The sequence below is a fragment of the Ciona intestinalis genome, chromosome 9, assembly GCF_000224145.3.
Source record: "Ciona intestinalis chromosome 9, KH, whole genome shotgun sequence".
Taxonomy (NCBI): domain Eukaryota; kingdom Metazoa; phylum Chordata; class Ascidiacea; order Phlebobranchia; family Cionidae; genus Ciona; species Ciona intestinalis.
Window position 1 is genome coordinate 2,449,489 of NC_020174.2, and position 18,576 is coordinate 2,468,064.

An 18,576-nucleotide genomic window follows, 5' to 3' on the forward strand; every position below is an offset into this window, starting at 1 on the left:
CCAATGCCAATTTCCATACAATAATATAATGTAGGTAACATGTTCAAAACTATATATATATATATATCAATAGGGCAAGATATCATCTAAAAACCGTTATACATTTTAAATTTTGCTGAAATATTGGCTAAAGTGTCGCATCTTCTGTGCTTTTATAGATTGACAAATAGTTTTCATAATTATGTTTTGATGAGGTAGGCATTGGAGTAACTATAGCAGTCTAACCATATCCAGGCTATGGCTTGGCGGTTAGAGCAGTTAAATCACATTAAAAGGATACCTGGTTCGATCCTCCCACTATTGTGAGTAGTATAGTAGGGTGGGGAAAGATGGGACACCTTTAGCACATAATATCCAAATATCTGATCGTGTTTTAAAAAAATAACAACGGTCTATGGGATTCATGAGGATACAGTTTTATTATTATTTAAATTTTCTTTGTTTACTACCAAATGGGACGATAAAATAGAGTTAAAAGTGTCCCATCTTCCCCCATTCTACCGTATGTTTAGGGTAGGACACATAACAGCCATTGCTACCAGTGGTCCGAACTGGATTGCCATTCGGACATACGTGGCAATTGGTAATCGGGGCCGAGATGTAATATAGTGGTAGCACCTGTGTTACGACCGTCCTTACCCGGAAATGCGAGGATAAACAGGTGTCTTTCTTTCAATGGAATCAGCGACGTGTCCCATGCAATAATTGCACGCTTTAATAAACAATTGAGAATATAATGTCGCAACGACTGAACAAATAAGTAAACGGACACAAAGAGTAGTATTGCAGCTACGGTAATTAAAACGACAAAAGTGTGGCGACCAAGAAATAAACATGACCCATCAACAATGAAATTCGAAATCTAATAGCGCCAAGCACGCTATGGTATTAAGTTACATCTTCTGGCCTATAGTCTAATTGTGGTAACATTTTAAATGAAATAATGTGAAAATGGGATTTTCAAATTTTCTTGCACAAAAAATTGTTCAGAAAAAAACATTAAAACAAAAAGGTTTTTAACTAAAATAATAAAAAACATAGTAAAGGGCTCTTAAGAAAAAATGAGAAAATTAATTTTATATTCTTTAATCTTTATGCTGATCAAAATTCTTGATTTTATGACAATGTAAGCGATATATTTCGAGAAATAGTCTATGTAATAATACACACGAATTTTTTTTCCTCTAATTATAGAAACTAAAACATTTTTAAATTGAATCAGCACACAGTGTGATTAAATATGTAACACCTAACAAAAAATATTTTACTTGGAAAAAAAGGTATAACAATTGTTATCATTGTAGCTAAATAGCTTAGGCTCTCCAAAACATTTTTGGTGAGCAACAAAATTTAGAAGATCTGGAAATATGCACTTTGCATAGTTCCAGTCAATAAAAAAATATGATTAATATTTATATATATATATTACTTGCGCTCAGAAAAAAATAACAATAAAGTATATATATTACTCAAGTCCGTTTAACCAACTGAGCAAGGTGACCAAAGATAGCAGACAAAGCACCACTTTGCTGCTCTTGTTGTCTTCGCTGTTGCTGAACCACTGCACAATATGCAGGGATCATTATGTTCTGTGCTTTGTCGAGTCTCTCCGCCCGACAAGCCAGTTTCGCTTTAAGCTCATTTACATTTTCAGTTGATCCATATACTGAAGATGAAAACGAACTCTTTCGTGAAGCATGCCTATCAACTTGAACTGATTGAGAGATATCAAGCATGAAGTTAGATGAATCATTTCTTTGATCAGAAAGCAACGGCGGTGACGCAATCATTTGCCAACTGCTACCCGGTTCTGCAGTGTTTGTTCGATAAGACTCTGAGCTTTCGCAACTGTTTCCAAAGCTTTCGTTTGTCCCATTTCGTTTAACAAAACTGGATAAATTGGGAACAGTGATTGGGTCACTTTTAACAACCGCGTTTTCTTTCGAGCCATTAAGTAAAAATGAAAACGAGTTAGAAAGTCCTTTGTGGTTTTTTTCCGAAGTCGGGTTATTTAAAAATAAATTACTCTTTGCTGTTTCAAAGCTTGTTGATAAAGCAGAACGTGGCGTAGTTGGTTCAGTAAAATAAACTTTATCTTGTGATGTTTCGACATTACTTTCAACATAACCATTGCATGATTGGCAAGTATTGCTGGTAATATTGCTGCTTTTAAGAGGAAGAACAGGTGCAGACCTAATGTCTGAGTTGGGAATTTCTAACGATTTATCCAAATCTTCTGAGTTAAAAATCCTCTCTTTGCAGTTATCATTTTCCCTTTCACATTGTGTGTTGATTACCTTTGAAGTTTGTTCTGGTATCTCATCAATTATACAATTAAGGCAACTTTCCACTTCTTCTAAGGTTACCTCACCTATAAGATTGCTTTGAGGATTCATGCTACCATTTTGTGTACCATTAAACTGTGTATCTGGTTTTAATTTGGTTGCACAGTTTTGAGTGGTTTGACCATTTTTACTTGTCTTGGATGGTAAGCCTGAATGACCATTCAGTGTAACTTCCTCTTTTGAAACCATGTTTGTTTGTTCCAACATTTCTTCCAGAAAAAACACTTCTTCGCCACTTTCATTGTCGGATAAACCAAGTTGTTGCAGAGAAGCAGCATCGGTTAAAAGAGAGAAACTTGGAGAACGAATATACTTTAAAAAGTCAAAGCAAAAGTGCATTATTTCTTCACTTTTATCAACTCTGTCCGCAAATTGGTGGCTGAAGAGCAGCCAGTCATAAGCAAGTGTAAAATAAACCATTTCTTCTGGCGATAAGGATTGGTGAACCAACCCATCAGCCCACAGTGATAACCTTAATAAAGAAACAAACAGAGGTGTACGATCCCAACCAGATATACAATGCAGCAGAATTCCTGAAGAATTTGGACGACCTAAACAGTTCAGCAGTAGTTTGATGTAGTTTTGAGTTAATTTCACCAGATCCCAATGCATGTAATCATCCCATTGAACCTCTGCTATGTTTTTCATATTATCTGGAAGTTGGAGTTCAGCATCAACAAAATGTTGGGTCCAGTCGAATTTTAGACCCTCGCCCATATAGTTATTATTGGTGTAATCAGCAAAAAACTCACACCCTGGGTAAGGAATGCTTATTAAATCAAAATCAGAATAGCGTTGCTCCCGGTCCACTTTCTCAGATGAAGTAACATTTAATCCGTATTTAACTTTCTTTTTCTCTACCATAAAATCACAAATTACGTTAACTTTTAGCATATGAAGTAAGTCAATGTCAGTATTTCTCATTTTATCAACCAACCATTCTTTAGGTTGACCATTATCAGTGGTACTCTGGGTAAGTTTACTTTTGTTTGCACTCCCACCATTCAATACTTGCTTGCCAGCACTATAACGCCCTTTTACTTTTTCTTTACCAGCACTGTAATGCATGACTGGAGAATTACCGTTTTGTGATGCATTTGAAGTGTAATCTGCTACACTATCCTGCAATCCATTTTGAACATGGTTGCCATTTTGAATCCCATTATCCACCATATCTGTTGGTGGTACAGCCTCCCCATGCAAAAAGTATTGGAACCCACTAAACCCTGTACGACCATATATCTCTGGTGATCGAGCCAGTGTAGAAGATCTGCAGATAAACTTTCCGCATACAAACAAGACAGGAGCAGGAAATCTACCTCTTGTTCGAGCAAATCGTCCCTTTTGTATCAAGTCCACAAGTTCCGAGTTATCAAAATCATTTTGGTTGTTGGGACAGTATTCCTTTAAACCATGTATCTTTTCCTTCACAGGTACAATTACCTGCACAGGATATGTGCTGCATAGTTGACCACGACTATTGTCCATTGACGTGCACACATAATCCCGTTGAAACAATTCATGGCAGTTTTCAGCAAGCTCACTTGAGTATTTTCCACCCGGAAGAAACACAGAAGAGTCAGTGAGAGCAAACTTTAACAGCTTAAATATCTTGCTATCTTCTCCTGCCATTCTGTCCAAACTCTTTAGCTCAAATGTAGTTTTTTAACCAAATACGCCTATGTTGCATTGATATATGCACAGAAAACCTGCAAATGTTAAGTAAGTATAAAATTATGAATCTAGGTTGAATGTATTTATATGAAAATAAAGAAACAAAGTGTATGATAGAAATACCTGATTTAAAAAAAACACATAACAAGTTAGACTTTGTTTGCGTGGTAGTATGGTGGCCTTTTCAGTGTTTCTAACTTTTAAATAAATCATAGCACAGAAGGCATTCCAACAAAAGCACAAATTTAGGATCCTTTTCCATACAAATTATCAATCTTTGTATAATTTAATACAATCTTTAAATATAATTAAAGTAGTTGAAGATATAAGAATGGAACCTTAGACATCGCGTCAGTGAGATATTTAATCTTAAGCAAACACACACATTCACCTTTTGTACAACTTGCACACTGCAGATGAATTACTTCCTCAAACACAGCGCAAATATTTGATTTAGTTGTGGATTTTTAAATTTGCGTAAAACTTATAATCAACTGAAGAATTTTAAAATAAATCAACCGTTAGTTTATGGATCTTTTAATCACAAAACAAAAAACTTTGCAAATTTAACTCTAATTGCCAATAAAAAATACAAAGTTCTTTCAAAGTAACCCATATAAAAACTGGCTAAAATGATCTTGATGCGTTAGTAAAATTTGCCTAATGCATACAACAAATTATAAATATAAAACTCAGGAAATAAGTTATATTTAGATTTTAGTTACGCCTATATTATACGTTTGCAGTATCGGTTTGCTTTACAACGTTGTCCATTACGCAAAGTGTTATTAAAGGAAAAGTTTACTACTGCAATGCTGACTCTATTATCTAATCGATTAACTTATCTTTGCAGCCACAATAACAACAAAGCATATAAGATTTCCAAACAAATTTTACAACATAAATCGTCTACCGTCTGATGATTGTAACCTTTGCCCTTTGAACTGCGCAAAATAAACAGGGGACCAATATTTTGTGTAGAAAACCGGAGTTGGTGAAAATTAACAAAACTGAAATTTTTAATACTTTTATTAAACTACTAATATTTTTTTCGATTGACATAACCGGTCACATACGCAAATACCCAGTTTGTTTTTAAAGCAACTTCCTGGTTCTCAGTCGTTTTATTGTTTGAATGTTTGTAGTTAATAGTGAAACGGTTATAGCATTGCATCTAAAGCTCTTTTTTTTGAAACGATTTTTTTGGGTTAAAATATCATATCGTAATACTTTAAATGCATGTAAACTGGTTCTGTTGAGCTTTGATTTGTGGTTCCTGCAAAAAGATCGAAAATGTTTTTCATAATATTCGGTTTTGTGTACTGGGCATTAAGAGAACTTTGTATTTGTTACCTTTGCTCGCTGATTGATTAGAAAGCTTGCGTAATTGTAAACAAAAAACAAATTAAGCACGGCTGTGATAAGACTTACTCAGTTACGCTATCATAGGAAAAAGAGAACGTTGTACAGACTAGGTATTACTTATTGCAGATATTTTAAAGTTTCACTTACAATTTCACTTTAAAAATACATTAAAAGTGACACTTTTTTTTGTCAGCAGAAAAATCAATTCGCATTGCCAGTAAATATGGATGATAGTGAAGATGTTACACTGGAACATGGGATCCAGGTTGGTACAGCCCTTGATCACTTTGTGGAAGTGGACGAAGTAAAACAACTTATAAAAAACATTCCTTTGATCGTGAACGATCAAGCCAAGCATGAAATGTCGGATGAAAAATTTACGGAGATTGTTGACAAGTATCTGGAGCAACCTCATTTGTTAGACCCTCATCTGCTAGGCTTGCTTGAGCAGTTGATAGCATTTATTCAACCTTTAGATGTTCCTTTAAACCAAAAGCACTGTGCGTTTAAATATTTGTATCTGTTGACAAAAGTAAGAGGTCACAAAATTATGGTTCGTTATTTTCCCCATGAAGTACAACATTTGGAACCTATCCTTAAACTGCTGTATGAGCAGAAGTATAATGATTTGAATACTTGGGAAACCAGGTACATGCTTCTACTTTGGCTGTCAATGATTTGTCTTATACCATTTGACATGGTAAGGTTTGATTTGCCGCATACAGGAGATGCATCACACTCCCAAACTTCTGTTACGCAGAGAATTATGGATATAGGGAAGTTGTATTTAATTACATCATCAGACAACTGCCAAGAAGCTGCTGCTTTACTTTTGTCCAAATTTTTGACACGTCCAGATGTAATGAAAACACATTTGAAGCCATTTTTTGAGTGGTGCATTGATAAAATTACAAATTCGGATGCTCAAGCTATGCATGGAGTTACTCAAATAAAGGGATGTCTTTTTGCACTTGCTCTTGTTTTTAAGCAAGGAAAGAGAGACGACGTCCTTCCTTTTTGTACTGAGGTATTAGATGAAATACAAAGAACAGAAATACTTTCTGTGAAGAATACTGTGCTTAGAAAATTGGTGATAAAATTGACACAACGTTTAGGTATGACATTGCTTAAGCCTCGTCTTGCTAGCTGGCGATATCAACGTGGAAATCGTTCTCTGGATGAAACATTGAAAAAAAATGATTCAACTCCTAGCGAGACTGTTACAATATGTGATGCTTCAGATGAGGATGATGAATATGATGTTCCTGAAGAAGTTGAAACTGTGATTGAAGTTGTTTTGAATGGATTAAAGGATAAAGACACAGTGGTTCGGTGGTCATCAGCCAAAGGTGTTGGTAGAATCACTGGTAGATTGCCAAAGGAATTGGCAGATGAAGTGGTACAGTCTGTGCTTGAGAATTTTACAATTTCAAATTCTGATGGGGCATGGCATGGCGGGTGTCTCGCATTGGCTGAGCTTGGTAGAAGGGGTTTGCTTCTACCTACACGTTTGAAGGATGTAGTTCCTATTTTACTTCGTTCTTTAACCTATGATGAGCGACGAGGGGCAAGCAGTGTCGGCGCACATGTTCGAGATGCTGCATGTTATCTTGCATGGTCGTTTGCAAGAGCTTACGAACCACAAGAATTATCCGCTCATGTCAATGACATCGCACAGACCTTGCTAGTGACCACTGTGTTTGATCGTGAAGTTAACTGCAGAAGAGCGGCTTCTGCGGCTTTTCAAGAAAACGTTGGCAGGCAAGGGTACTTCCCGCATGGTATTAAAATTCTAACAATGGCTGATTATTTTGCTGTTAGCAATCGTAACAACACCTATCTCAAAATTGGTCCTTTTATTGGTCAGTATAAAACATACACTAAAGCTCTAATTGAACACTTGACCAAACAAAAACGTGATCACTGGGACAGCAACATACGTTGGTTAGCAGCGCAATCAATGCATAAGTTAACCAAATCAAAACCAGACTACGTTGCAGCTACTGTACTGCCAGAATTGGTTCCTCTCTGTACAGGCATGGACTTGATTACAAGACATGGTAGCATATTAATCGTTGCTGAAGTAATTCATTCCCTGCATGAGATAGAAGAAGCTGGTTCAACTGGTCTGTTATCTAGAAATCCAATGGTAAAGAAATGTTTCCGAATTGTGCAAAGTTTATCCGAGGCAAAGTTGTTTCGTGGCTTTGGTGGTGAGCTAATGCGTGTGGCCGCTTGTCACTTGATTGCTCGCCTGTCACAGTGTACAGCAACAGTTACAATTCCACGTCTAACTAATGATGGTTGGTTGGAACTTATACATGAAACATTATCCAACCTTCACACTTACACAAACACTGAAGAAATTTGCACAACAGCGATCAGTGCTTTATCAGCTATCAACCAAATAACTCTCATCCCAGCTCCATTTGCAAACCTGTCGACCAACAATGAATCCATGGAGGGTGCCGTTGATCAGTATCTCAGCCATCTAAGAAGCACATCCGAGCGACAGAGATGTGGTTATGCTCAAGCAATAGCGTCTTTACCCAAGCCAGTACTTCAAACATGTTTCATGAAAGTTTGCCATAATTTAATCCGCGCTTCTCAAATAACGGATAAATTTGAGACTTCTTTTGCGGAGTCTCGTAAAGAAGCTGTTAACGCATTGTCTCGAGTTTGCCAAAGTGTTGGAATCAACAATATCATGGACGCGGGCATCTGTAAAGACAACATCAATACAATCTATGACGCAATATTTTTTGCATTGGAGGACTATACAAGAGACCACAGAGGTGACATAGGGTCAGTTGTTCGTTTGGCTGGAGTAAAGGCATTACAAGTCATAACACAACTCATAGCAAAAGAGGATAAAGACCTGTTGTGCTCAAAATTGATGCTGAAAATAATGTGCTGCATTCTTCAACAAGCGTGTGAAAAAATTCACAAAGTCCGTGATATTGCTGCTGCTACGTTACTCAGTGTAATATATGATGATAATATTCCTAATATACCAGTCAGAGAACAACTACGCAAGGTGTTTGATACAAGAAACCCAACATTTACAATGATTGATTTGTTCTGCAGGTTAATAAAGCTATTAAAACTACCTGAATATGCATACCACATCACATTGGGCTTTGTAATTTCAGTTGGAGACCTGACACAATCCTTGGCAGAAGCTAGTGGGAGTGCTTTATTTGCATACATTGAAACCATTAGTAAAAACCCTGAAGAGTTGTTAAATTTTTGCTCCAACTTGTTAAAAGTATTCGAAAACTATTCTAAACAGGATAGAGTGTCTGTACCTCTATTGAAAACACTGCACCAGTTGTTGGTCCAAGATGGTCTTGAAATTCTGTTTAAGGGTGAACATTGTAAATTAGATGATGAAGGAATACAAAGGAAGCTGTTCTCTTTGGTCAAATCGGAAATAACCAAAAGCAAAGACCCTCAGAAAATTATGTTGGGGGTTCAAGTCTACTGTGGGCTACTTCAGTTCTCAGATCCTGTTTTACACAAATCTGTGTTGAGTCAGTTGATGATCATGTTGTGTCAAAAGTTCCCTATAGTTCGGCGCACTACCGCAACTCAACTTTATGAAGTGATTCTTACTTTTGATGATATCCTTGATCAACCTGAGCACCTTGATGACGTAATGGAAAGCCTAAGTGAAGTTGAGTGGGATCAAACAGTAGAAGAGCTCAGACCTATCCGTAATAAGTTATGTGCTTATTTTGGAGTTAAAGTACCGCAAATGATAAAGAAAACAAAAACATCCGATGCATAAGATGTTTGTTTAATTATCCACTCGCTCGCTTCTGTAGTAACGCTGTATTCATTTAGGCCTTATGAGTGTTGTTTTGTACTAGTAATTGGTACATGTTTTAATTACAAATTGAAACAAAGATAATTGCATTACTGTGATATGTGTTGCTTTGCTAGTACTTTTTTTTGCTATCTATTTTTGCAGTTTTGACCAAAAATTGTATTGGATTTTTTAGTTTTGATGAAGTGTGATCAGTAAAAGCGTATATATGTATTTTGAAAAGAAATTATTTAAAACTGATGTAAAAATTTTCTCTCCAATATGTATTGTTTAGAATTTAGAATTATCAGTAATTCAGTACCAAATAATTTGCAATCTGAACGGTCTTAAATTTCTGCTTCGCTACCCTACAGTGATATTAAATTAGAAAATTTCAAGACGAACATAAAATTTATTCAAGTCTGTTAAAAATAACACGATTACAGTTTAATAAATGATTTGTAAAAATGGGCCAATTTGGCCTGAACCTTACATCATATAACATAACTTGTGTTAGGACCTTTCGTCTTACCCATGTAGAATGAGATTTTAAACCACTGACAGTTTTAGAACTTTCTCACCAAAAAATATGAAAACACCCAAATTAAATTCATTTTCATGACTTTACGGCAAAATGTTACTATAGATGTAATTGCAATTGCTGTATTAAATTTCCCAATTCAACCACTGCATGTTTTGATTTCATTGACTTGATATGGCAGGATTAGTTCCAAGTTGCGCACTTCACCAGAAAGGACACCTACATTGAATAGTAACGTTATAATATAACCTCTTATGGCAGATCCAATATTAATAACTTACCATCCGATATAACACTGGCATAAGTTTTCATGAGAAGTTGCTTGTTTAATTAACAAATCTACTTGTGTGGGTACATCTATTGAAACAGCACTGAAATCACAACCTGTGTGTTCAATAAATTTAGTCTGGAGTAAATGAATGTTACTAGGAGAGCAATGACTTTGTTATATCACATACAACTCACGCATGCTTACCTGTTACTACATATGTAAGTTTTGGGGAAAAATAACTAAATAAATATTTTACAAAAAAAAGCAAAACATGATTGAATTTTAAAATATATAGTAGGATGGGGGAGATGGGACACTTTTTCGTGCGATTTTCTGGTCTCATTTGGTAGTAAACAAAGAACATTTAAAGAATTATAAAACCGTATTCTCATGACTCCCACAGACTGTTGTTAATTGTTTAAAACATTATCAGAATATTTGGATATAAATTGCTAAAGGTGTCCCATCTTCCTCCACAGTACTATACAGTCCGGAGCGTTTTAAACAAATGAAAAAATATGATACAGTAAATTTCTTCTTATTAAACTCTTATATTTTTCGTTCAAGAATTCTTCTACGGCTACGCTGTCCAGTATTCCACGTTGTAATACTGAGTAAGTACAGAAGGAAACACTGGGTTGGAGCAGCAGTTGACTTTAAGTAACTTGCCTAAGAGCAATCACAATGGTGGCACTACCAAGCCTTGAACATGTATCCTCTGGTCTATAGGCTACCAGGCTAGGCGCTCTTATTTCAGTGCCATGAAACGAACATAAAATATAGCAGTCTAAAGTCGGTATATAACTAGGTAGTAAACTTAAGTAACTTTTATACCTGTCAGTTTATCTCGAACTCTATTAACAATAACAAGCGCTTTTTTGTTGAGAACCTCAGGTCTGGCAGTTCCTGTTTCACCTTTAAAAAATATGATTAATGCAAATTAAATATTTAAAATTAAATGGGAAAAATAAGAACGTTTTAATGTTACCTGGTGTTTGCGCAATACCAGTATGACCAACACCCAATGCATCGGATATTGAACCACTCTCCATTATTCGACCATGTTCAGAACCTTTATATATTAATTCGTATTACATGTAGTAGGGTGGGATAAGCTTGCATTCTAATTTCTTGCCCATTAGGTAGTAAACCAAGAAATTAACAGAATTATATAATAAACATGCAAACAATAGTAGCAGGCTGCAGAATCAAACCCACTGTTGAATATGCCGCTCTTACAAATATAAACATTTTTTAAGAACAAATTAAAAAGTAAAGATTAGAGCTTTTCAAACTTTTTTGTTGGCGACCCCTTTTAATTTCCTAAAATTTCCGGCGACCATTAAGGGTAATAGAAATAGTATAATATATTAAACTGGTATACACTCGGCAACCCCTAAAGTTCATTTTGTGTACCCTAGTTGTCTAAAAAATTTCCCAACCCTGTTATGGGTAATAATAGTATAATGTATGTATGCAGTATTTTGTGCTAAACTGCTCTTAGCAACCCGTGAAAGTTCGTTTTGTGACCCCTAGTTTTTAAAAGCCAAATATAAATAACTATTAACATACTCTCAACAAGTCTCCAGTTAAGTAATGGATCGTAAACAAAAGCTTCCAAGACGGCCATCACACTTTCTTTGTGTTGTCTTAATACATTCATTACCATTCGACAAGTATGTTTGTAATTTCCTTCAATTCCCGTCACCTACAAAAAAAAACAATTATATATTTTTTCATCCTACGAAACAATATACATAACAGACAAAAACCAAGTCCATCAAATTGTATAATATATGAGATATTTATTTCGCCTAAATGGTATTTCAGTCTGGTGTTTCAGTGGTTAGCACGCCTGCCTCTAACCTAGAGGTTACAGGTTCAAGACTTGACACTGCTACCCTTGAGGGTGCATTAGGTATGAAACAGAAAACCATCTTTACTGTTGTAGCTACCTACGCTTTTCACCACAGGTGGATAAAGTAAGTCACATTTATTTAATACCTAATTTTACTGTCATTCAAATGCTTGTTGCCTACACTAATTTTAGTGTAACCCCTATATAACATTGTTAAAATGTTTTTTGTTATATTCTTCCAGTTATAAAAGTGAGCAACACAGACACACCATTAACATAATTACCTCCATAGCATTAGTCAGCATGCGAGTTAAGCGGAACGGAATTTTTTCGGGAAACTTTTCACGAGCCATTGCAACCTATAACATAATATATGGTTATTGGTAATATAGTTTAAATGAAGTTTAATATGGTTGTTTACATCTGCAGTTGCATTTGGCAGTAATTTTGGTTTTAAATAATAGTAAAGCACATGTAAGTATATGAGACATAGTTAAAATAATAGTCATAATCATAATATAATAAAATGCATCAGTATTTTAAATTTTAAAAAACTGAAAATATTAAACAGGCAAACAGCTTAAACCATATCTGTCTATTAAAAGCAAAACAAATAAATTTTTAGACCAAAAATAGTAATTACTGCATAAAGCTACACAAAGTTTGTTATTAAAAAAAACATATTTTAAACACACATACCTGTCTACCATAGCAAAATAAATATAGACCATGAATGGTAAAAACTGCACAAAACTACACAAATTCTCCTACCTCGAAGCAATCACCAAAATCAATATGAAGAACTTTTCCACTTATTCTATCCAGCATTAAGTTGCTTGGATGTCTGTCCCCCAACCCCAACACATGTCCTACCATCGACATTACAGCTAATGATCGCGTATAGTTCGTTCTTCTATCAAACCAAGCCTGTATAATAGAAATAATTATAGTTGAGTAGGGTGGGGTAAGATGGCACATGTTTTCATTCTCTTTTTTGTCTCATTTGGTAGTAAAAAAGTATTTACAGAATCATATCACCGTGATCACGAATCAAAAAGATGGTTGATTGTTTTAAAATACGATTAGGAATATTCACGATTAGGAAATATAAAATATTATGTGGTAATAGTATTTACCTTACCACACAGTATTGTATTCCTACAATGCAGAGAATTTTATGCAGTCTAATCATTTAGTATTAAGTGTATGGTACTTTACGAAGTATTAAAGAAATATATAAAGTGGTTTTATCATTTTGCACCAAAATACTTCAATAAATGTAAAAAACACAAATTTAAAACTCATTAAATTAGAAAATAGGTTTTCATACTTCTGACGTTGGACTTTTTAACCAGATTAACCGAGCCAAATCATCACCAGCAGTGTTGTTTATCGCATGTTCAAACACCTCTACTTTTTGCATCAATGATAAATGATCATAATCTGGTGCCATCTGAAAAAAAAGAGTTTAACAAAACCGTTCTTGGTTGACAATCTTCTCTGACAAATAAACCGTTTAAAACTTTGGATAAGATTTTCTAAATGAGAACAATTCCAGCATATTTGAAGATATCTCGTTTTTTAACTTGGCTTTCTGCCGAATCAGTTAATTGATTTTGAAACTTATTCTCAACAAATTGCGGTGAGATTACTGCCCTAGTAGTCAAAACGTTCTAGTCCACAAATAGGCCATTTGCCATGAAACAAAATCCTAAAAAATAAAGGCCTACGAAGTTACACATGCGGTGTATGAAAAAAAACACCCCTGATGTAACTACTGTTGTTGCCTGGGTATTGTACACATGTGAGGATTACACAAGTTTCATTTATTCATCCATTTAGTAAATAATATAGTCACTATAATAGTTGTATTTTATTTTTAAAACCCCTTTTAGCTAAAAAACATAGAAACAGTGTGCTGTGTAAATGAACAAGAAAGAATAAATCCAACGAAAATGAGGGATAAAATACCTAAACCACATAAGATACACAGTACACTGGCAGCACACACAAGTGGCAAACAGTAAACTTTTTAAATTAAAATAAATTGAAAATACATAACTCCTATATGGGACTTCCTACACCGTGTCATACCATAAGACCTGAGATTTAGGCCAGAGTTGTTCTATTACCCTGACACCCAGGGACAGGGTGCTACAACCCATTAGTGACCACTGAGTTAAAGCAATGTCCGTCCCAATGACACGCTGCCAATGGTACCAGTACCAGGAATCAAACCAGGTATCCTTTGTTTACAGCGCAGTGGAAGCCACAAAACACAATATATATTTGTTCTTACCCGTAGCATGATCCTGTGTTCGATGTTTAGAAGAATTTTCTTTTTATCTCGATAATCACGAATGAGTGCATGTAACGTGTCACAGTTTGGAACCCAACCAATCAAACCGGAGTTAGTAGATAATGGAACAACCGAAAATCTTTGTATTCTGTGATATGAAAAATATATTTAAATACCTGAGTGACCACTGGGCTGGAGAAATGTTTCTTAGGTGTCTTGCCTAAAGACATATAAAACTACAATGGTGGCAGTACTGAACATCCAATACAATATCAACTAGTAGGAAGATGTTTGGACACATATTATTTTCTGTCGTGTGTCATTTTGTTGCAATGACAGAAAACGTGGCAGTTGTTTTTTGGGGAGATTAGTATTTATTGGCGTTGGTGTAAAACTTATTATTATAATAAAAGCTTGTAAAAGCGCTGCAGTGCGTTCTGTATATGTTCCCAATTGAGAGACGCGAAATTCCTGCACGACAGTTAGCAATGGTCAATGAGCATATACTGAAGTGTTTTGTGTTTATGTATAACAACACTAGTACAAACGTTTTAAACCTACATCCTTTTTTGTAATAATAGTTACAGGCCACTTTAAATTTTAATTCAAGCAGTTTTTACTCGCACCATGTGTAAAACGAATTTCTGAATTTAGTTGCTAATTTCTTTTTATTTGTTGAATTTAATTAACCTGCTCTTTGTTATTCAAAGAGATAATAAATAAAAAATGTTATGTAATTATGTAAGCCAGTACATAGTTTCTTTAAAGTTGTTCCCCCTACTATATCTATGTACACAACCATATAAAAGCATTTTTGAACACCTTTGACTTATTATACCTAAAAAATAAAATCCAACATACCCAAGGTTTTTCCTGCTAGAAGCTTGGTCCATTGACAGCAAAGTATTCACCAACCCAAACAACTGCATAACTCTCTCATCTTGTCTTAAGTCCTCATGACCTTTCAACAGGAACGTGTAATCTCTGCCATTACTACCTGTAATAAAAACATTACAATATTTATATAGGCTTTTTTCTTTCAAAAATTTGCTCTCTTTAAAAACAGGTTATCATTTTACTTTTTACAGTTTCACTAAAATTTGCAGTATTTTTTATTTACTTTTTTTTAATTTCCATTTTGTGTTACAACTTACCAACAAAAAGCATTTTACCTGATGTAGTATACTAGATCACATAAAAAGATCACATTTTGCTCTGGCTAAGCAAAGGACAATTTTGTTTTTAGTTTACAAAAAAAATACAAAAATAACTTAATATTTTCACCTTTAATGGACAGTTTTCTTGGTCTTTGTTTTGAGGTAATCACTTGTAATGTATGTTGTATGGACCTTATACACACAATTGGTTTCAATGCATTATAAGTTCCAGGTACGGCCAACTCCAGATCTTTGCACACCATTAACTTGGGTGAGACGTATTGTAACTCTATGGTGGTGAGCTGGATAAAGAAATATGAATTGAATTTTATTATTTTATTCTATGTGAGTAAGGTCCTGTGGCGTGGCATGCCATGTGTCATAGAATCATTACCCCAACACCCAGGATGTTATCGCATGGACCTCACTAGTTTTTGTATCTTGCCGTTTTCTCAAAAGTATTTTACTAACCACAATAAATAAAGAAAATAATTTTTTAATAGTTTATCTGGTATAATAAAAATACTTTTTCGATGTTTCATCCGCCATGCGGCAAGACTTTATTAGCAAATGTAACGTACCATCACACTTGCATTGAAAGAATATTTACATAATACCTGGTAGTGAAAATAACATAATATGTATAAGGTGCTACAGGGCTCTCTAGTAAACATAGAAAACTAAGTTCAATGCTTTATCCTGCTACCATGCCTGAAGTGTGTGCCTTGTAGGAGCTTTGTGGTGGATTGTCCAAATTGGCAGCTAATTAGAGCCAAGAAACATTAAAAAATGAACACATAGGTACATTACAGACATATGTGACTATGTGTTGTATTAAATATGCACTAAATGCAAAATTATATATTTAATTAAATACTGAATGAATGTATGTAACATACTTTATCCTCGCGTGGCTGAAAAACGACCGTCGTTAAACACGGGTGTTCTGTTTTATACACCTCATGCCAGCTTAAGAGTTACAATGTTTGTTACTATATAGGTGATTATTTTTTGGGGAGTTTTTTATTTTTTATGTATGGCTGATAATTTGGACAACCCATCAGTGACCACTGGGTTGGAGCAATTGCCTTGCCCAAGGACACATATGCCCACAATGGTAGCAGCGACGAGCCTTGAACCCATAGCAGGTGAGCATTAATTTAATAATGAGCATTAATATTTAGTTTTAAACAGTTTCTCATAAGTTATAAGGTAAATCTTACTTGTGGTAATTGTTTAGATATCCTTCTAAACACATGATAATAAAGATCCCATGCTTGATTAAGATCTTTAATATTACTCGACTGCGTAAATTTCCGACACCAGTCTTGAGCTTCTTGCAGGTCACGACCATAAGCCTGAGAAAATATTTGTTATATTAAAAATATTTATTCACTTAAATGTATTTTAAAATTAATTAAACAGGTCATTAAATTACAGATTGAAATATTTTATTGCTATATCCTGTTTTAGTTTATCTTGTTATTGAAATTGTATATTCTGATGAGAGAACACTAAATGTTCACACTTATTTATCCTTGCCATTAAAGCAGAGTAATAATAATAGAGATTTTCCTTGAAACATAATAACATACACCTTATGCTCTTCCCGAAAAACACAATTTTTCAACAAAAAAAAATCGACAAAAAATATAAAATAAATAAAAACACTTGATAAACCTGATTGAAACTGATCTCCTTCAAAGTTTGTGGCCCTCGTTCCAACAAAGCATGCAGTGGTTGAAGAGTGGCGAGCATTGATCTTACGTCACGCTCCCCAAAGTAAAGTCTTGATGCTTCTTCTAACCCTTCATGCCATAACTCGTGCCATAATATTGCAACTCTTATCAATTCTTCAGATACCTAAAGAATTACGTTTTTTGAACACAAATCGTAGTACGCGGGGTTGATGTGTTTTGCTTTTTCGGGAATTTCTTACAGTTTTATGTGGCTAATAAAGGACCTACGAACCAAAAAAAAATAAAAAAATCTGCCAAAATTAATCACCCACAAAGTAACATACTTGGTAACTCGTAAGCTGGCCCAGGTGTATGAATCAGAACACCAGTGTTACAACGACTGTCGTTTTTTTTTATGTGAGGATAAAGTAAGTTACATTCATTCAACCACTTATATACTTCTGTATACATAAATTATTAAATGATTATATGCTCTTCTTACTTTAAATGCAGTCCATGTTTTGTTCTTAAAGCAATTGCAAACCAAAAAAGATACATGCCCTAGCTACTTAGTCTAACTTCACGAATTTCTGACAAAAATATACGTTTTTAAAAATTTACAATACAACAACAATAATGTTGGCTTAGAAAATATTAAAAGTACATATTCGTCTGCTAGGTGTAGTGACTACTTTTTTCTTCCAATTAAATGTAAATATGTTTTTAACTGTAAGCGTGTTTTAACAACTGTTGTTTTGTCGCTATATCCTGTCTTTTCATTTAAATGTTTTTTAGTTTTTGCTACTGTAATTGAAAAGAAAGATAAAGTTTTCATATTGTATTATCATTACTTACCAATATTGCTTGCTTGACAAGTGTATTTGAATGATCACACATTTTATTTAATATTTTATTGGCAGCAATGTTTCTCATAGGGATGGCTGATTTAGATGCAACAGCCAGTGGGTAGATTAAGGCCTGTAATATTAGTATTAATATGTTAGACACAAATTTATATTTAATTCTATTTTCTACGTGTTTATGGTCCTACAATGTGGTATGTCATGGGACCTGGGATTTAGGCCAAAGAGACTCTATTACCCTAACACTAAAGATTTTGCATCCCATTAGTGACCACTGGGTTAGAGTAATGTGTAGCATGTGTCTTGCCCAAAGACACATACCCCTATCAGAATTATAATGACAGTATAGACTGAGCTTTGAAACCAGAGTACTCTGGTTACGATGCAACTGCCTCAAAATGGAGCCAATATGCCTGGTTAAGCAGAACCCCTTGTTTACTCATTAGTTATTAACATGGTACAGTATAAATATAAACCACTTTTCAGACCTCAAGTTTACTGTGGCAATTTTTGTCAAGTTGGCATGAGATGAAGAACATAAAGTTTTGGAATAAAAAAGCCACAAAAATACTTATATAAAACCGGTGCACTTTAATCACTGTGAAATTCAATTGGAACCCACCAAATCAAATATAGGTAGGTTTGATTAAACCACTGTGAAGTGGTGTCTGACAATGACCTTTTTTAATACATAGCCCAGAAACACCTTAAAATCA

The 18,576-nt window shown here is 34.6% G+C and overlaps 3 protein-coding genes across 4 annotated transcripts in view; 1 reads left to right on the forward strand and 2 right to left on the reverse strand.

Annotated features, from left to right (window-relative positions):
- Positions 1–692: 692 nt before the first annotated feature.
- LOC100186380 lies at positions 693–4,535 on the reverse strand. The gene is made up of 2 exons (XM_002130276.4): positions 4,411–4,535; positions 693–4,054 (listed from the first exon to the last, which is right to left on the reverse strand). Exon 2 carries the CDS (start codon positions 3,975–3,977, stop codon positions 1,470–1,472), a length of 2,508 nt encoding a protein of 835 aa, XP_002130312.1. The 5' UTR covers positions 3,978–4,054; positions 4,411–4,535; the 3' UTR covers positions 693–1,469.
- An 855-nt stretch (positions 4,536–5,390) lies between these two features.
- Positions 5,391–9,773, forward strand: LOC104266005 (tubulin-specific chaperone D-like). Of its 2 annotated transcripts, none has more exons than XM_018813255.2 (2): positions 5,391–5,494; positions 5,581–9,773. In XM_018813255.2, the coding sequence occupies exon 2, from the start codon at positions 5,608–5,610 to the stop codon at positions 9,172–9,174; it is 3,567 nt and encodes a 1,188-aa protein (XP_018668800.1). In that variant the 5' UTR covers positions 5,391–5,494; positions 5,581–5,607; the 3' UTR covers positions 9,175–9,773. The 2 variants fall into 2 exon arrangements, with proteins under 2 accessions (XP_018668800.1, XP_009859600.1); XM_009861298.3 differs by having other exon boundaries at positions 5,477–5,494; positions 5,578–9,773.
- Positions 9,591–18,576, reverse strand: part of LOC100178479 (serine/threonine-protein kinase mTOR-like) — a 43,390-nt gene continuing 34,404 nt past the window's right edge. Inside the window, exons 47-60 of the mRNA XM_018813254.2 lie at positions 17,853–17,975; positions 16,999–17,181; positions 16,542–16,676; positions 15,446–15,620; positions 15,023–15,158; positions 14,162–14,309; positions 13,193–13,315; positions 12,634–12,789; positions 12,147–12,221; positions 11,577–11,712; positions 10,993–11,076; positions 10,839–10,919; positions 10,015–10,117; positions 9,591–9,952 (exon numbers count right to left, since the gene is read on the reverse strand). Coding sequence (XP_018668799.1) covers positions 9,937–9,952; positions 10,015–10,117; positions 10,839–10,919; positions 10,993–11,076; positions 11,577–11,712; positions 12,147–12,221; positions 12,634–12,789; positions 13,193–13,315; positions 14,162–14,309; positions 15,023–15,158; positions 15,446–15,620; positions 16,542–16,676; positions 16,999–17,181; positions 17,853–17,975 — 1,674 coding nt within the window. The 3' untranslated portion in view covers positions 9,591–9,936. The remainder of the gene's footprint in view (positions 9,953–10,014; positions 10,118–10,838; positions 10,920–10,992; positions 11,077–11,576; positions 11,713–12,146; positions 12,222–12,633; positions 12,790–13,192; positions 13,316–14,161; positions 14,310–15,022; positions 15,159–15,445; positions 15,621–16,541; positions 16,677–16,998; positions 17,182–17,852; positions 17,976–18,576) is intronic.